Source organism: Stigmatopora argus, chromosome 4 (genome assembly GCF_051989625.1).
Source record: "Stigmatopora argus isolate UIUO_Sarg chromosome 4, RoL_Sarg_1.0, whole genome shotgun sequence".
Classification (NCBI taxonomy): Eukaryota; Metazoa; Chordata; class Actinopteri; order Syngnathiformes; family Syngnathidae; genus Stigmatopora; species Stigmatopora argus.
Window position 1 is genome coordinate 22,121,154 of NC_135390.1, and position 18,852 is coordinate 22,140,005.

The window sequence follows — 18,852 nt, forward strand, 5'->3', positions numbered from 1 at the left end:
GTTGATGACGTTTTCATATGTTTGGTAATATTCAATTCAAAACCTTAAATATTTTACTCCAGATAGCTTTAAATAAATCATTATTGTGTATAAATTTCCCAAAATATTTTTATTTAGATAAATTATTTTTTTTCTTCTTCAAAATTGCATTTACGTTACATTGTGCAGGGGTCGCTGTTGTCCACGCAGTCTTCTTCGGCTGGCTTGTAGCTGGGCATGACAACATCGGCTAAACACTTCACCCTTCTTTCCTTTCACTTGACCGAAAATCAAGCTAAAGTAGGTTTTTCAACTTTTCCACACACGCATGGAATATCAGCATTTCTCGTGAAAAGAATTGTAAAAGTCAAGCTTGTCACGTGTATGTGTTATTTCAGTATACTTCCGTGTTGCGTTTCCACTCGGCGTGCTAACTAGTTAGCTGTCATGTTGACGTCAGTTTGTTTGTCTGCACTGTTTGTTGTTTTGGTGCATATTAGGTGTAATAAGAGAGGTAAAATTTAACCGAAGGCGCATTTTCATCACCAAATTATTTCTGTTTTATTACGGATATGTTGACGTCTTTTAAATATTTACGTTCTAATGCATTTACCAACAAAATGACCTGCCAATGAACAATTTCTCTAGGACAGAGGTTGCCAGACTCTGGACCACGAGGTCCTCAATCCAGTCTGTTTTCCATGTCTCCATCCACCAACACACCTCAATCAAATAATCAGGATCGGTATGATGCTTCTGGGCAGCTTGCTGATGAGTTGATCATTTGATTCAGGGGTACTAGAGAAGGGAGATATGGAAAACAGACTGGATAAATGGCCCTTGAGGAACGGATTTGGCCACCCCTGCTCTAGAACATGTTCACGTAGAGTACTCTTTTAATAGTAGTTCCTAATGTGCTTCTCTGTGTTATTTACATCAGGAATCTGCGTACTTCTGGACGTCCGACTTCAACCGGAGAGTCGTCCAGTCTTTATGAGCCACTGGGAGAGGGGAGAAGATCAGCAGCAACATGGCAGATGACAAAGACGTGCTAAGAGACGTCTGGTTCGGCCGCATCCCCGCTTGCTTCACCCTCAATCAGGACGAAGTGACGGAGAGGGAAGCTGAGCCTTATTACGTACGTCCTACATTGGTCACCCGACGTCATCTTAGGTCTATTCGGATAGATGAATCATCTAGAGCCACATTTTTCCCACAGCTGCTGTTGCCCAGGGTCAGCTACCTGACGTTAGTCACCGACAAAGTGAAGAAGCACTTCCTCAAAGTGATGCGGGCCGAGGATGCAGGCGAGATGTGGTTCGAATACGAAGGGACGCCACTGAAATGGTAAGAGAACTGCGTTGTAAGAAGGGAGTCTATATGTGAAAGGGAGATCTCACTCGCTCGCATATTTTTGTGTCCTGTTTACAAATCAGCTGTGCAGCATCAAAATAAGGTTGCAAACAAATAGTTTAAACACGCATTATTCTACAGGAATATAGATATATAGCGAATAAATTGGGTCACCCAGTGTTATGCCTTGAGCTTTTTTAGTTGTGATTTTTGGACTTTTTTGCTGTCAGGGGACCTTTTTTAAATACCGCAATTGTCCACAGGGTGGTAGTATGGTCAAACAAAACTATTACATTACTAGTACATTATAGTCTCAGTAGTTCAAGGGTGTCAGACTTGGGTTGGTTCGCGGGCCGCGTTAACGTCAACTAGATTTCATGTGGGCCGGACCATTTTAGATATAATATTTAGATTTTTTTAATAAATGGATTAAAAGAACTGGATTAAAAGCCCTTGAATATTTCGGTTTTTTTTATAGATCAAAAACAATGTTTGTTTTAGCTTTTTTTCTATATTTTTAGATTTTACAAAATGATTTGGCGGGCCAGATTTGGCCCCCGGGCCACCACTTTGACACGTGTAGTAGTTTCAGTAAATGCTAATAATTCAGTAAAAGTAGATGTAAAAGCCTCATTTTGTTTCTATTTCCAGGCACTATCCAATCGGAGTTCTGTTTGACCTCCACGCCGCCAACTCTGTCTTGCCGTGGAGCATCACGGTGCACTTTAAGGTAAAGTCTTTAAATCATCAAATTGATTTTTCAATTGTGATCTTCCCACACCGGCGTGAACGCCCCTTTCACATTTTCAGAACTTTCCAAGCCAGGACCTGCTCCACTGCTCGTCCAGCTCGATTGTGGAGGCCCACTTCATGTCTGGCATCAAAGAGGCCGACGCTCTCAAACACAAGAGCCAAGTCGTCAACGACATGCAGAAGAAGGACCACAAGCAGCTGTGGATGGGTCTGCAAAATGGTGAGGAACTTGAAATTCCTTCCCAAATGCCACGGACAGACTCAACTTGATTACGTTCTTCTCCAATCAGATAAATTTGAGCAGTTCTGGGCCATGAACAGGAAACTGATGGAGTATCCCACAGAGGAGGCGGGCTTCCGATTCATCCCTTTTAGGATATACCAGGTCAGTAACTATTTCAAAAATATCTTTTTGACGTAAAAAAATGAATATACCGTATTTTCACGACTATATGGCGCATCGCATTTAAAGGCGCAGTGTCAGTAACGAGTGCTATTTCTGTATTTGACACACACACACACACAAGACGCACCGTTTTTAAAGACGCAGCCAGGCAGGGCAAAACATACACCAGCTTAAACATACGGACACACGCTCAAAACACGTTTTTAAAAAGGCAACAGAAGCAAAACTGAGTTGGGTTGTACTTTATTTAGCCATTTTACAATGTACTCACGTCATCATCACCCACAAATCCATCAAAGTCCTCATTTTCTGTGTCCCAATTGAACAATTGTCCAAATGAGTCATCGAAAACGCTGAGTTTTATACGTTCGTCCAGGCGCCCACAATCCATTCGCAAATAGTAGCTAGCTAGTAGCTAGCGTAACTATTCCGGCGCTGCCTTCCGCGCTTCGTAAAGCTGTGTTGATGTCGATGTCCAGGCCACAATCCATTGGGTGTATTGACAAAAGAAGTACATATCCCAGCAGTCACTGCGCAGTACTTTTTCTACGGGGAAAATAGTAGTCGGTCGGGGGCTGCTTGCCGTAATTGTGAGAGCTGTAGAGGATGGTGTACCCTATCCACTGATTTATTTGATTTTATCGTGATAACCATTTTAGTATTGGTCCATATATAAAGCGCACTGGATTATAAGGCGCCCTGTCTATTTGGGAGAAAATTTAAGACTTTTATGTGCGGCTTATAGTCGAGAAAATACGGTAAATGCTTTAAAGAAGAAAACTAACAAAAGCAGCCCACACAAAAAGCTTAAAATCAGTCTACATTCTGTTGCACTAATCAGCTTAAACACTAGATAGAGCTAGTCGCTTCTGTTGCAATTCTCAGCTTTAGCACTAGATGGAGCTAGTTGCTTAAACAGTGCTTTACCATTAGCCCAGGGGTGAAATCAACGTAATAAACAAATAAACTTTATTTTAAAGTCTTTTTCAGTAGTCCAAATATTTTGTAAAAAATATTACTAATTAAATTATTATTATTATTATTTTTGGGAAAGAGTTTGGGCAGCCCCTCTCTAGATGGCGCCAGAGAGCCAATCAAAAGCTCGTGTCAGTTTCATCACAGCTTAAACAATCCCCTTTCTTTACATATGAGCAACACAGCTTTTTGGCATACGTTTTTAAACACGTATCCTCTTGTGCAAGCCGGGCGTGACTTCCTCCGACAACAAACACGGCCCCTTTGTTTCCGACGCTGTCGTAAATGCCCCATCGCCGCCTTGAAAAAACACGAGTTGGTTTCTATTAAGTGAGGAGCTTCCATCATAGGCCGTAAATCCGCCGCCGCCGCCTCCGCACTCGGCTCCTGACTCAGGTGAAAAGTCCCTAAATGACGAATAAGCGGCCGACCTCGTGACCGGAAAACATGACATGGCATAAACGAAACCTGAGAACCAAGGGAACAAATTACAGGTCTTTCTCTACACCAAAGTACTGTATTTTCTCACATATATGCCGTATTTGTCGCTCAAAAAAATGATGACTCAATCCAGGGTACGGCTTATATGCGCACAAATTCAACTTGACATGCACAAAATGCCATAATGCGGCCGATACGCTCATTTATTTCAAAATAGAGAAAATATAAACCGATAAAACGCTTGACAAAATTAATTTTAACGTCTAGAAAAAAATAAACCGTGAGAAAACTCACTTGTGCCTGCCATTGCTCGCTCAGGGTGCCGCCATCTTACAAACGAGACCACTATGGACTCACTTCCTGGTTGTACTGCTCACCTGACTTCCTTTTTGAATTTGTCTACGTGCCGGCAACACTTATAGGAATGTCCAATCCAGCAGTCGATTTATATACCGTATTTTCACGACTATTCGGCGCATCGTATTTTTGGCCGCAGCGTCAATAACGAGTGCTATTTCTGTATTTTACACACACAAAGGATGCACCGTTCTTTTAGATGCAGCCAGGCATGGCATATATATATTATATATGGATGATTATCAAACCATAATAGCGCTGTCTACGGAAGCAGCCCCAGACGCTATTTCCAGTGTGCAGTGACTGCTGGGATATATAGTATATAGTCCTTTTGTCAATACACCCAGATTGACGGCTGTGATAACTTTGCACTAATAGTATCAATATACTACAACGGCGAACACACTCATTTGGTGCTACATGCACCAAATGTACGCTACACCCGCACGCTAATAACACGTTTTTAAAAAGGCAACGGAAGCAAGACTGAGTTGGGCTGTACTTTATTTAGCCATTTTACAATGTACTCACGAAATCATCACCCACAAAACCATCAAAGTCCTCATTTTCTGTGTCCGAATTGAACAATTGTCCAAATGAGTCATCGAAAACGCTCACTTTAATATGTTCGTCCAGGCGGCCACAATCCATTCGCAAATAGTAGCTAGCTAGTAGCTAGTGTAACTATTCCAAGGCTGTCTTCCATGGTTCGCAACTGTGTTGATGCCGATCGCCAGGCCACAATCCATTCGAAAATAGTAGCTAGCTAGTGTTGATGCCGATTGCCAGTCCACAATCCATTGGGTGTATTGACAAAAAAAACTATATATCCCAGCAGTCACTGCGCAGTACTTTATCTACGGGAAAATAGTAGAGTCGGGGGCTGTTTGCCGTAGTTGTCCTATCGACTGATTTATTTGATTTTATCGTGATAACAATTTTAGTATTGGTCCATATATAAAGCGCACTGGATTATAAGGCGCCCTGTCTATTTTGGAGAACATTTCAGACTTTTATGTGCGTCTTATAGTCGTGAAAATACGGTAGTATCTCAGAAATACCACGTGTGATGATTTTTCTTAAGATTTTCCCTTCAAAATAACTCATTTGTACTCCCTATTAAAACCATGAATATGGAGGTGAAAATTGTGAATCAGGGGGCGGCTTATATGCGAGAAATTGTCAAATTCAACCATTTTAAGGCTACGGCTTATACGCGAAGGCGGCTAATACGCGAGTAAATACGGTACTCCTCAAACAAAAAAGTAAGCACGAAAACCGATTCAAGTGAAAGTCTCCTCCCCCCCCCAAAATATGTTTTTTTTTTTTGGGCCAACTCCCGCTTTGTGTAACTCTATCTTAAATCCTACTCACGCCGAGCGGTCGTCAGAGAGTCACGACCGATCGTAGCGAGAAATGCGAACCAGATTGCGTAGCAAAAAGCGTTGGCGGCGCACGGAAAAGCCCCCGCCTCTCATGCTGCGGGACCACGAGCTTAAAAACAAAAAAAAAACGCTGTCAGCCAGGGATGCGCGTGCGACGCTTTGTTGTCGGCCGTGATTGATCGTCCGGCGTGTCACGACGTCTCCGTCTTTATTCTCTCATCTCGTGTGCCATAAAGCTTCTTAATGCACTTTAGACAAACATTCTTGCTCGGGGCCGTAAAACCCAAGTCCTTTAAAGCGACCCCCCCCCCCCCCCTCCCCCAGGACACGCCCACTCAGACAGTGCACTTGTCGTCGCCGTAAAAAAAAAATCAAGGAATAAATAAAAAGCTGCCGGCCAGGACTTCTCGGCGCGTGACTCCAAACTTTCCGTTGTTTTGGAGAACAGACGCTAAATATTTACAGGCGAATTTTTCAAAACAGCCAGTTGTTGTTGTTTTTTTAATAATTGCTCTCGGGTGACTCGTGCGGTTTGATTTATGAATTTAACTCGTTATCTGCCGCTGATGGCGAAATGGGTCCAATCGATTTGAAGCGGGAGAGTCGGCAGTGGATGAGGAAATTATCTTCAACTTTTAAATTTAGAAAGTAATGTTTACTAGCGATAAACCGTGAGTGGACGTTTATCATCGTCAAGAAATAATTTTAAAAAAAAATCTCCACAACTTACTGTATTTTCACGACTATAAGAGACAGCCAATGAGAGCCCAGCAGAGTGTAGTGAAATTATTTAATAAGCCATCAAAATGAATAAACATACAAAATATCCGTGTTGTAGTGCACATGGTCAGGGAGCTAACGTTAGCCAAGCATAAGTTTAAGCAGACAACGACGGTCAAAAAAAACATGGAGGGTTGTTGTGAAACAGCCAATGAGAGCCCAGTAGAGTGCAGTGAAATTGTCAAGCATGAAGCAGTGCATCCGCGAAAATTTCAAAATAAAATCACGCATATAGGAAATGTATTGACGTTTTCGTAACCTGAAAATTTCCTACCTAGAGGCATTCGTAAGTAGAGGTATGACAGTATTTTAAATTATTTGTACTCCGAATCCTGTCATTTAAAAAATAAAATAAAATAAAACTCCACCCACAAATGACTTCATTACAGCTGTCAAAGAAAACAATAAAAAATATTTCCCCATCGTTACGAAAGTTATATTATCTCCCACAAACGTAAAAAAAAAAGACAATCACTCGCTGCCAGGCTCCCCCTTTTAAACGGATTGGACGTCCACCGGCATTATGCTCAACGAGCAGTCGTCAATGGCGGTTCAAACGCCGTGATTTATCGTCGTCGCTCGCCGTCCCGAGCGACGACGCCACGGCTGCGGGCCAGACGGAAGCGAGGCAGCCCTCTGTTATTTGGACTCGCCGTTGTCATTAATTCCGCCGGCATCAAACGCAGCACATGTTATTTACACTAAAGACCGCAATCTGCCTTTGAAGACGCACGCCGAGCATGTGTTGCCCAAATCCGCTCGTCTCGTCTCTCCGCCAAAACGCGATCGGCGGCCACTTCTGAGGCCCGCGCGCCTTTGTTCCGCGGTCCGGGCCCCGTTCACTTTCTCCACGCTCGCGTCTCGTCACGGCACGTCCGCCGGGGAAAAGGACGGCACGTTTTTTTTCGAGGGGGAAACATCTGAATGGTCGCCAGACGGAAACGGGGGCGGCTTGTAAATATTTAGTCGTTTGCGTCCTGAGAACTGTCACGTAAAGGTTTATTCTTAGGGTTTTTTTCTTCAAAAATGTGTTTATGGAAGAGGGATTTTTTAACGTTTAGGCCATTTTGGCGATTGGGTTCGCGTCAAAAGCAGTTTTTGTTATGGAAGTCTAGACTAAGGGTGTCACACTCGGGTTGGTTCGCGGGCCGCTTTAACGTCAACTTGAGTTCACCATTTTAGATATAATATTTAGATTTTTTTATTTTTATAAATGGATTAAAAGAACTGGATTAAAAGCCCTGAATATTCAGTTTTTTAATAGATCTGAAACAATGTTTATTTGAGCTTTTTATATATTTTTTTTAGATTTTACAAAATGATTTTTGAACTAAAAACGCAGAAAAAATGGATTAAAAAATGACAATGATTGATTTAAAAGGGGGAAAATCAGGAAATTTAATATACATCTATACTCTTCATTTTAATTTGATCCTAAAACAGAAAGTTGGCACTCGTGATTTACTTTCCTGGGCCACACAAAATGAGGCGGCGGGCCAGATTTGGCCCCCTGGCCGCCACTTTGACACTGGTGGTTGCGGAAAAAATACTTGAATATCACCGAAAATTATTTACAGGCGTTTCAATGTTAAACTATAAAGGTGATTTTGCGATATTATATTGCGCTGATTTAAAATTCATCTGATTTGTGTGTTTTTTTTGGTGTAAATAAACAATAGCTGGCGACAGTTCCACTCGCGTCCACTAGTTGACAGCTGTCCGACACTTGTAGTAAATGTACTGGTGAAAAAGTGTATCGCAAGTCTCTGTACATGTAGTAATCATGTTTGGACGCGGGAGGGCGCTATTTCCAACTTCAAGTCCTATTATTGAGTGTTATACATAGTTTAAGATGTTTTTTTTCATATTTAGAATATTGCATTTAAGCAGTTTTGGACAAAAGCTGGTTTGCACTAAAAATGTTATGATAAATACTGTTCAAACATAAAACACAAACATGTTTACTTTAGTGCTGAATGAGATTTTCAGAAATAAATGTACTTTTATGTCCATTTTGATGTATAAAAATTGCGATAATCGTTTTACAGTGTATTGTTGGGATTAATCCGGAGCAAAATTATATTGTAAAAAAATATCCGATACGGTCACACGATTACGTTTTCGCACGCCAACGGGTTTTGGGCGGCCGCCATCCTTCCGTAAAATCTCGCCCGATGTCTGGAAAGGCGCAATTATCCGGAATTTTCCGCCAAACAACAAATCGTAGCGATACGACCTGCCCGACAGGTACGCCTCCGCTTTTCCGCCGCGTGACTCAGCATTTCGTCAGCCGTGTGCTCACCTCGCCCGCTTCGACGGAAGCCGCTCGCTCGCAGGAATGCGTCTTAATTGCCTCCGAGATATCCGGTGGCGGCCGGCCGAGGGGCGGCGGGGGCCGTCGGGGTGACCACGACGACGACGCCGGCGATTACGACACGCCGTAGATGGGTCGCGGGAACGTCACGAGGGCTCTTACTGTAAAGACCGTGGACGAGCGCCGACGTGTCGAAATCCGTCCCGCGGCTAACAGGAATAGGACGCGCTTTTATTTTGGGTTTCCACGTAATTAGTTCCATGTCTGTGCGGTGTTGCGTTCGTCCCGTCAACCGCATTTACAGATGCTTATCGGCCCGCTGGCGTCGGTTCAATTTCCCGACGAATGCAACCCGACCTGAATCACGCGCACCATTTAGCGTTATAATTAGTCAGTGCCCATTTATGAAGAACGTATTAAAAAATGTTTTTTGAGCTCATGCTAGCTTAAAAAAACTTTGGGGGTGATAGACACCCATACATTTGGCAGGGTTGGTTAATTTATGGTGAGGTTTTGGTGTGGGATGTGTTTGGGCCGCTATTTTGATGGTGATAAAAGTCCAATCTAGCCCATATATTTTTTTAAATTATTTTTTTTATAATATCGTAGTAGTCACTTGACATAGTAGTCACTTTTGTTTAAGGACTACTTTTTGTGTATTGTCTTTTTTAAAGATGTGTTTTCCAATGTATATTTTTAAAATTCTGTGTTAATTTTTTGGAAATTGGCGCGGTGATGAGTGGAGTGTGTCGGCCTAACGGTTTTGGGGTTCAGGGTTCGATCCCAGGTGGGTCCTTACTGTAGTGTGGAGTTTGCCTATTCTCCTTGTGTGGGTTTTCTCTGGGTCCCTCCCTTAAAAAACATGAATGCTAGGCTAGCTGGCTAACACTCGAAACTGCCCCTTGCTATGATTGGTTGTCCTTTGTTTCCTCGTGGCCTGCAATTGGCTGGCTGCTGATTCAAGGTATCGTACCCATAGTCAGCTGGCATAGGCTCCGGCACCCCCTTGTGAAGATATGTTTCGGAAGATGAATGCACTTTTTGTCATTTTTAAGCCTTTCCTTTTTTCATGCTAATATTTCATCACTCTTAGCTTTTAGGTTTCATTTTATTTACAGTTACGCACGGCTTTTCTTGCATTTACCGCTAAAACATTAAGGCTAAAATATTAAGGCTAAAATATTAAGGCTAAAATATTAAGGCTAAAATATTAAGGCTAAAATATTAAGGCTTAAATATTAAGGCTAAAATAGTAAGGCTAAAATAGTAAGGCTAAAATAGTAAGGCTAAAATAGTAAGGCTAAAATAGTAAGGCTAAAATAGTAAGGCTAAAATAGTAAGGCTAAAATAGTAAGGCTAAAATAGTAAGGCTAAAATATTAAGGCTAAAATATTAAGGCTAAAATAGTAAGGCTAAAATAGTAAGGCTAAAATAGTAAGGCTAAAATATTAAAGGCTAAAATATTAAAGGCTAAAATATTAGAACAGTCCCAAAAGTGCGGATCAAACCGGCATAGACGAACGAGCATGCCATTCGAACAAAGCAGGTGGAATTTTAATTCCCAAATGGACGCGCTCAGGAGTGGAAAGAAAACATTGTCGGGCAGCCGCATCCTCCCTCCGCCATTCTTGGGACGTCACTTAGCCCGATTGAATCCCGTCGGCCGACAATTAGCCGACGTGTTGAGTTGCGGCGCTCTTTTCATCCAGTGAGAGCGAGCGCGCCTTTCCGACAGCTAAGGTGTCACGGCGCCTCAAAAGAAAGTGTCTTTGTCACCTGGGAAAACAATAGCCGCCCGACGCTTTTATTATTGATGGCTCGCCACCTTTGAAAAAATTGGATCCACGTCGCTGTCACTTAACGCACTCTCCCTGTTACTCCAACACAGTGTTAGCCAGCTAGCTTAGCATAGTTTTTTTGTATTTCCCAGAGAAAATCCACACAAACTCCACACAGTGAGCACCCACTGGTTAACACCTGATTCAACACGTGATCTCATTGTCTGTTGGCCCCGCCCACAACTGATTAAAAAAGCAATAACGACAAAATTTAACCCAATTTGGGTCATTCGTCGGGGTCACCCAAACGGGAGTGGCTAATCCCAGTCTCGGGTGGGCGTCGGCCTGCCACTCCAAGGGTGGCGCTAAGAGCACCCCACCTGGGATTGAACCTGCGACCCCAGAACTGCAAGGCCGATCCGCTAACCGCTTGATCGCCTGATTTCATTCATTTTCTGAACCGCTTTATCTTGGGGGTGCTGGAGCCTATCCCAGCTGACTTCGGCCTAAGGCGGGGTACACCCTGAATCGGTGGTCAGCCAATCGCAGGGCACGAGGAGACAAACAACCAATCATAGCTAGGGGCAATTTAGAGTATCCAATCAGCCTAGCATGCATATTTTTGGAATGTGGGAGGAAACCGGAGTACCCGGAGAAAACCCACGCAGTCGCATTCAAACTCCACAAAGGTAGACCAACCTGGATTTGAACCCAGGACCCCAAAGCTGTGAGCCCCACTTGCTAACCACTTGATCCATTCACCTGATTTTAATGAGATTTTAAATTTCTAACCGGGTATTACGATGGGTTGCTCCGCCCACCCCTCGATCCGCCACTGTCGTGCATGACTCAATCTTTCTGTGAAACCCGAACGCGGTCTCCGACGCCTCCCACGCCAACTCGGCCACCTTCGCCCATTGGACGGTGTGCCGTTACCGTGCCGATACCGGATCCGGCCCGTCGCGCACTGGTTTCCTTTTCAGCGCTCTTCCGATTAGTGGCTATCGCGTGTCGCCCGGGCTCTCGTTTGACACCTGGGCTTGGGTGTCGACAGGGTGCCGTCGGGCCAACGCCGAAGCCACCGCGACAATGGGAGGGTGTCATCAATCACTTTTAGATTGACGTCCCCGGCTAAACTATCCGATCATTTTCGACTTCTGCCGTCCTCATTCAGTTTACACGTAATTAAATTCCACCCCAGTTGACTCCTAGGGAGAGGTCGCATCCAACCTGGATTGGTCGCCACGTTAAAGAAAGACCATTGCCGTATTTTCCGGACTATAAGTCGCACTAGGTGTGGCGTTGTGACAATATATCGCAGGCTTTATCCTAATATTTTGGCGCCAAAAATGAATACCGTATTTTCACGACTATAAGGCGCACATAAAAGTCTTAAATTTTCTCCAAAATAGACAGGGCGCCTTATAATCCAGTGCGCTTTATATATGGACCAATACTAAAATTGTTATCACGATAAAATCAAATAAATCAGTCGATAGGACAACTACGGCAAGCAGCCCCCGACTCTACTATTTTCCCGTAGATAAAGTACTGCGCAGTGACTGCTGGGATATAGAGTTTTTTTGGTCAATACACCCAATGGATTGTGGCCTATATACATCGACATCAACACTAGCTAGCTACTATTTGCGAATGGACTGTGGCCTGGCGATCGGCATCAACACAGTTGCGAACCATGGAAGACAGCCTTGGAATAGTTACGCTAGCTACTAGCTAGCTACTATTTGCGAATGGATTGTTGCCGCCTGGACGAACGTATTAAACTCTGCGTTTTCTATGACTCATTTGGACAATTGTTCAATTCGGACACAAAAAATGAGGACTTTGATGGTTTTGTGGGTGATGATGACGTGAGTAAGTTGTAAAATGGCTAAATAAAGTACAACCCAACTCAGTCTTGCTTCCGTTGCCTTTTTAAAAACGTGTTTTTAGCGTGCATTTGGTGCATGTAGCACCAAATTAGTGTGTTCGCCGTTGTAGTATATTGGTACTATTAGTGCAAAGTTATCACAGCCGTCAACCTGGCTGTATTGACAAAAGGACTATATATCCCAGCAGTCACATAAATAATATATATATATATATGTCATGCCTGACTGCGTCTTTAAAAACGGTGCGTCCTTTGTGTGTGTAAAATACAGAAATAGCACTCGTTATTGACACTGCGGCTAAATATACGATGCGCCGAATAGTCGTGAAAATACGGTAAATCAATAAGGAGGCAACCGGTGCTCACCCAAGAAAATTCCACTCAACCAAAAATGTATTTTCGAATAGCGTCGATGTTATGTCAATATTTGTGCTTCCATTTTGGCCTGCCCGTTCCCAGTAAAAATGAATTGGACGTCTAGCGGCGGGATTGACACATGAGCTCACGCGCGGTATGGATCAGCTACAAAGTCAGGCATAGCACCCCCGCGAGCCGTGTGTTGGACACCCCTGGCGAAAAAGGGAAAGATTGGCGTCGAATCGATCGGCGTAGCGTGACCAAGGTGATTCATTTGACCTTGAGGCCCAGCCAGCCTGATGGTTTCCAGACCGGCCGACTTTAACGTCTCTTCTCCCAGAATTCTCACATCTGCCGCGAAAAAAAGGGCGCCGCTTCCTATCAGCGCCCTCCCTCCGACCGGCGGCGCCGCGGCCCAGCCGCTTTTACGGTTAGGGCCACGTCAAACGGCCGACCAATGACGTCGGACGTCCCGGAATTCGGGATGAGAAATCTGGTTTGGGAGAAGTGAGGTTCGAGGAAGGTCGTCACGATGGGCAGCCACTAATAATAATAATGACTAATGTTACAAGTAATATTAGCGACGGTGGTACTTAAAAGGAAACAATAAATTAAAAAATTAAGAAAAAAAATCAACATTTTCAAGATGAAAACCCAATTCAAATTGTATTCCAAAATTTTACTTCAAAATTTTAGTTTTTTTTATTGGATAACTAACTTGTGCAATATAATATCTGATCAAATCCTAAATTAATTTAATTCAACTTGACCCTCTCACCTATTCATGAAATATTAATTTATATGTATGTATATATTGTTTTAAGGGAAATGAAAAATAACTTTTTTCATTCAAATTCTTAAAAAAAATATTTTGACAATTTTGCAGTCATAATGTTTCTAAATATTTATAAAATATTCTTATAAATAGGAAGAAAGCAAAAACCCAACTCGCTTATTAATATTTGGATTGGTGCGTTTACTGACATTACAATAATGCGCAATATGAAATCTGATCAAATCCTAAATTAATTGAATTGATCTTGAGCCTCTCAACCATTCATTCAATATTAATATATATATCTGTATATATTGTTTTAAGGGAAATAAAAAATATATGTTTTCATTCAAATGCTTCAAAAAATATTTTGACAATTTTGCAGTCAGAATGTTTCTAAATATTTATAAAATATTCTTATAAATAGGAAGAAAGCAAAAACCTAACTCGCTTATTAATATTTGGGTTGGTGTGTTTACTGGCATTACAATAATGCACAATATAAAAAAAATATTTTAATAAATTAATTTAACTTAACTTGACCCCCTTGCCTACACATGAAATATTAATGTGCATTTATTCAATCTGCTGTTTGAATTTTTTTTTAGGTAAATAAAAATTTATTTTTTATTCAAAGGCTTGTATTTGGCCAATTTTGAGGTCAGAATATTTCAAAATAATTCTAATGTATTCTTGTCGTTCTATTGATGGCGCCGGACGTCCAAATCATTTTGACTAAAAGGGCGAATCGAAATTTATTCCAGTCAAAATGGATTGGACGTTTAGTTCCGTCAATGGCCGCCACATGAGTGTTGTTTGACACCACTGTTGTTTAATCATTGTTTTTTTAAATAAAAATCTTTTTTTCAACAGTCCATGAGCGATCGACCCTTCATCCAGAAACAGTTCCGTCCCGTTTCCCCTGAAGGCAACGCTCACACACTTGGCGACCTCCTCAAAGAGACGTACCCCAAAGCATTACCCCATGACGGTACGTCAATATCCCTTAAATCGATTGCTTTACATCCCTAGCAAATGACTCTACGGCCAACATAAAAACAGTCCCTTTTTATCTTATTTTTTTGAACGCAACGCCGGCTCATCTAGCGCCATCAACGTCCAATCCCAAGCGCAGTCTGTCCCTCGTAAAACTGTCATATTAGGACCCCAAAACAGCGCTCCAACGCAGACTCGGAATGCTAAAGACGGCACAAATGTGCACTTTATGAGAACGCAACGCATCTGTCTCGTGTAAATAATGAGGAAATGCAGATGGACGAGCGTTTTGATGTGTGTGTCTGTGTGTTTTTTTATGTGTGTTTATGTGTGTGTGTGTGTGTGTGTGGCCCAAGTGGAGATGACAGGAAGCAGCGGCAGTCTAAACACACTCAGGAGGGGAAGTAGATAAGCACACAATGGATTGGCGGGACACACGACCCGCAGGAGACTCACCTGCGCGCCGTAGACTCCACACACACCCAAACAAACGCCCCTCGCCTCGCCTCGCCCGTCTCTTTCACTTTCAGTCGGTTGCCGTTTTACTTCCCGCTGCCTACTTTTTATTGGCCCGCAGCAAATAAAGAAAATTCACAGAAGCATACCGTATTAACTCGCATATAAGCCGCCACGCGTATAAGCCGTACCCTTAAAATGGCCTTAAAATGGTTGAATTTGACAATTTCTCGCGTATAAGCCGCACCCTTAAAATGGCCTTAAAATGGTTGAATTTTAGAATTTCTCGCGTATAAGCCGCCCCCTGATTCCCAATGTTCACCTCCATATTCATGGTTTTAATAGGGAGTACAAATGTGTTACTTTGAAGGGAAAACGGAAGAAAAATCATCAGTCACGTGGTATTTTTGAGATACTCTATCAATCAAAAGCACATGATTAGGGTCAATATCATAAGGAAGTTAGCAAAGGTTGTTTTCTTACTGCAAAACAGAAAATAACCAATGAATAGTAAATGTTACTTTGCCAACACCCATTGGTGAAAAAGAGTAAAGTAGGTCTTGTGCACGTATAAGCCGTACCCTTCATTCAGTTATCTTTTTTTAGTCACAAATACGGCTTATATGCGAGAAAATACGGTAAATCCAGTTAACATTACATTAACACTAAGTGGAGGTAGTCACTTGAACAATATCTCTCTATTAGCTGAGGGGTCCAAACCTGAGAAAATGCGCAACAATTGGAGAAATCTTTATACTTTTCCCAGTAGCGTCAATATTATTAGCATTAGCATATATTTATTGACAGTTATAGGCATCAAGTCCATTTGAACTTGAAAAGCTGGGGTCATCAGGGCAATAGACGTCCAATCCAATTTGACTGGAAGCTGCAATTGAACCGGCGGCCCGGTGGATTAGTGGTTAACACGTCGGCCTCGCAGTTCTGGGGACGAGGGTTCGATTTCACGTCGCTCCTCACTGTGTGGAGTTTGCCTGTTATTCGTGTGGATTTTCTCCGAGTACTCCGGTGTCATCCCACATCCCAAAAAACATGCACCCTAGGCTAATTTAGCAGCCGCGACAAAGATGAGTTTGACACCCTCCCCCCTCCCGATGTCGATCTCGTTTCCTCCCGAGCGGCTCAGATGTTAAAGATGCGATCCGGGACCTCCGCGAACTCCCTTTTTGAAGGCGTCGCTCAGGTGTCGCTCGCTCTTTGATGTCTTTGAGGGGGAGTCTCCCGGTCTTGTGATCAAGGTGAAAGTGTCCCTTGGCGGGCCCCCTCCCATGGAAGATAGCGCCGCTGTTTGGATTAGGCCGAGCGGCTAGCGTGTTGGCGGCGGCGGTTTTGGCCGCGGCTATTGTTCGAGCGCCCCCAGACCCCCAACGTGGGGGTCTCGGCCTCTCTTTGATGTCTCCTACATCAAATGGGAGGCGGGCGTGTGTTGTGTCTAAGGTCGGGACTTAATAGGCTTTGACAAGAACGTGCCCTTTCTACTTTTTATTATTTATTTATTTTTACAAATATCTTAGCCATTTTTAATTCTTGTTTTCTTACTCAATTTTTATTTAAAATAAGGGAATTCCTTTACAGTTTTTGCTAGAAAGTTGCGTCAACAGATGTTGAAATAACGGTTGTTGTTGTTGTTGGGTTATTTTTTTGCCAAAAAAGTGTATTTAAAGCCTAGTAGAAAACCAGAAATCAATTTGGAGTCTCAAAAATCGCGCCCAAACTTCTAGTTAATTAATAACAATTGCTAGACCCTTCTGTGGCCCATTTGAAAGGAAAACGAGGGGCTTTCCAGTCTGCCTTTCCCAGCATGCAATTGGAAAAAGCAGGTGTGTTGTTGAGCAAGCTTTTGCCCACGCAGGATTCTTTTAAGCTTTTTTCCTCCTGTTTTGCGTGTTTATTTGGAAGGAAAATCAAGGGAAAACCCCCCCGCTTGATTCTTAGTCAAACCATGTGTTTGTCTCCAGTGGGAGTGACCCACTCATTCATAGAATAGGCCCCGCCCACTATCTAATCTTGCGTGCGTACATGCGTATGAAAAAAAAGGCGTCTGCGGCGCTCTGAGGGAGGTTTCATCGTCTGATCGGGGTCGGCGATACTCGCGTCACGTTCGCTGACCCCCCACGTAAACTGGAAAATTTGACGTCGGCAAAACGACCGGGGGTGACGGTTGCCGGTTCCACGCTCCGTCCAGATGAAAGGGACGTCTAGTAGACAACGACTTCATTTGAAAAAGACAAGGACGCAATTTTTGTAAACAATGTAGTAGCGTACATTGGAATGTATTGTACTTTGTGTGGTTACCATGGTAACATGACGCCAACAAAAAATGATTACAGTAATCCCTCACTTATCGCGAATTTACTGCTCTGAGATTTTTTTTCATCTATCAATTAAAAAACTTTTTTTAATAAAGTTCATAAAAATGTGTAAATCCACGCTGAAATTCAGCCCTGAAAAAAGTTATGAGATAAATAAATAGTTATATTTATAAAAATATATACATAAACTCAAATCATAGCTAGTGACAATTTAGCCAACATTTATCCTAGCATGCATGTTTTTGGGATGAAACCAGAGTACCCGGAGAAAAGCCACGAAGGCCCAGGGATAACATGCAAACTCTACACAGGTGGACCGACCTGGATTTGAACCCAGGTCCCCCACCGTGAGGCCGACACGCTAACCACTCTTCCACTGGGCTGCCCTAATTCAAACAATACAGCTAAAAATAAATAAAAAAAACCTCCAAAAATGTATTAATAATGGAAAAAAAAAATCAAATGGAATAAAGTTAATCCTACTTCTTAAAACCTCCAATTTTCTATAGTCATAAGTCAAGAAATGATGGAGTCATCTTTATTGTGGTGAAAATATCAGCGGAGCACTTTTTTTTCTGACCACCGCATTTTTTTGCGCTTCAGGCGAAGCGGCCAATCGCTACCAGGTGCTGATCCACGGCATCGAACCGCTTCTGGAGACGCCGTTGCAGTGGCTGAGCGAGCACCTGAGCCACCCGGACAACTTCCTGCACATTTGCGTGCTGCCGGCGCCCTCCGACTGACTGACTGAGGCCTCTGGGAAAAAAACAAAAAAAACAACAACCCCCGTTGGACCCGATGCGACGCCATTTTCAGCAGGTCGGTCAAGCCTTTGCCCAAATCCGACCGTCGGCATTTTTTTTCCTTTTCCGTCACCGATGATGCGAAGGACCGAATAGGACAGCGTGACAATAAATGAATCCATCTTTGGAGGAATACTTCACGGTGTCAATCATGTTCTCCCCAGACTTCCGTGGGTCCTCCCACATCCCAAAAACATGCATTCTAGGCTAGCTGGCTAACAGTCTAAAATTTGTTAGCGTGAATGCTAGTCCCACATCCCAAAAACATTGATGCTAGGGTAGCAAGCTAACAGTCTAAAATGTGTTAGCATGAATGCTAGTCCCACATCCCAAAAACATGCATGGTAGGGTAGCAAGCTAACAGTCTAAAATGTGTTAGCGTGAATGCTAGTCTGTCTAGTCCCACATCCCAAAAACACGCATGCTGGGCAAGCTAGCTAAGAGTCTAAAATGTGTTAGCGTGAATGCTAGTCCTACATCCCAAAAACATGGATGCTAGACTAGCAGGCTAACAGTCTAAAATGCGTTAGCGTGAATGCTAGTCACATATACCAAAAACATGCATGATAGGTTAGCAGACTAACAGTCTAAAATGTGTTAGCATGAATGCTAGTCCCACATCCCAAAAACATGGATGCTAGGGTACCAGGCTAACAGTCTAAAATGTGTTAGCTTGAATGCTAGCTTAGTCCCACATCCCAAAAACATGAATGATAGACTAGC

General features: G+C 42.9%; 1 protein-coding gene across 1 annotated transcript; it reads left to right on the top strand.

Annotated features, from left to right (window-relative positions):
• The first annotated feature begins 168 nt into the window (after positions 1 to 168).
• Positions 169 to 18,264, top strand: atg5 (ATG5 autophagy related 5 homolog (S. cerevisiae)). Its single transcript, XM_077599633.1, has 8 exons — positions 169 to 279; positions 920 to 1,117; positions 1,199 to 1,326; positions 1,984 to 2,062; positions 2,143 to 2,305; positions 2,376 to 2,470; positions 14,418 to 14,535; positions 17,930 to 18,264. Exons 2-8 carry the CDS (start codon positions 1,010 to 1,012, stop codon positions 18,067 to 18,069), a joined length of 831 nt encoding a protein of 276 aa, XP_077455759.1. The 5' UTR covers positions 169 to 279; positions 920 to 1,009; the 3' UTR covers positions 18,070 to 18,264.
• The last annotated feature ends 588 nt before the right edge of the window (positions 18,265 to 18,852 follow it).

Coding starts and splice junctions, on each gene's coding strand:
- atg5 (XM_077599633.1), top strand. CDS start 1,010: ATGGCAGATGACAAAGACGTGCTAAGAGACGTCTGGTTCGGCCGCATC. Junction 1,118..1,198: donor GGGAAGCTGAGCCTTATTAC/GTACGTCCTACA, acceptor TTTTTCCCACAG/CTGCTGTTGCCCAGGGTCAG. Junction 2,306..2,375: donor GTGGATGGGTCTGCAAAATG/GTGAGGAACTTG, acceptor TTCTCCAATCAG/ATAAATTTGAGCAGTTCTGG.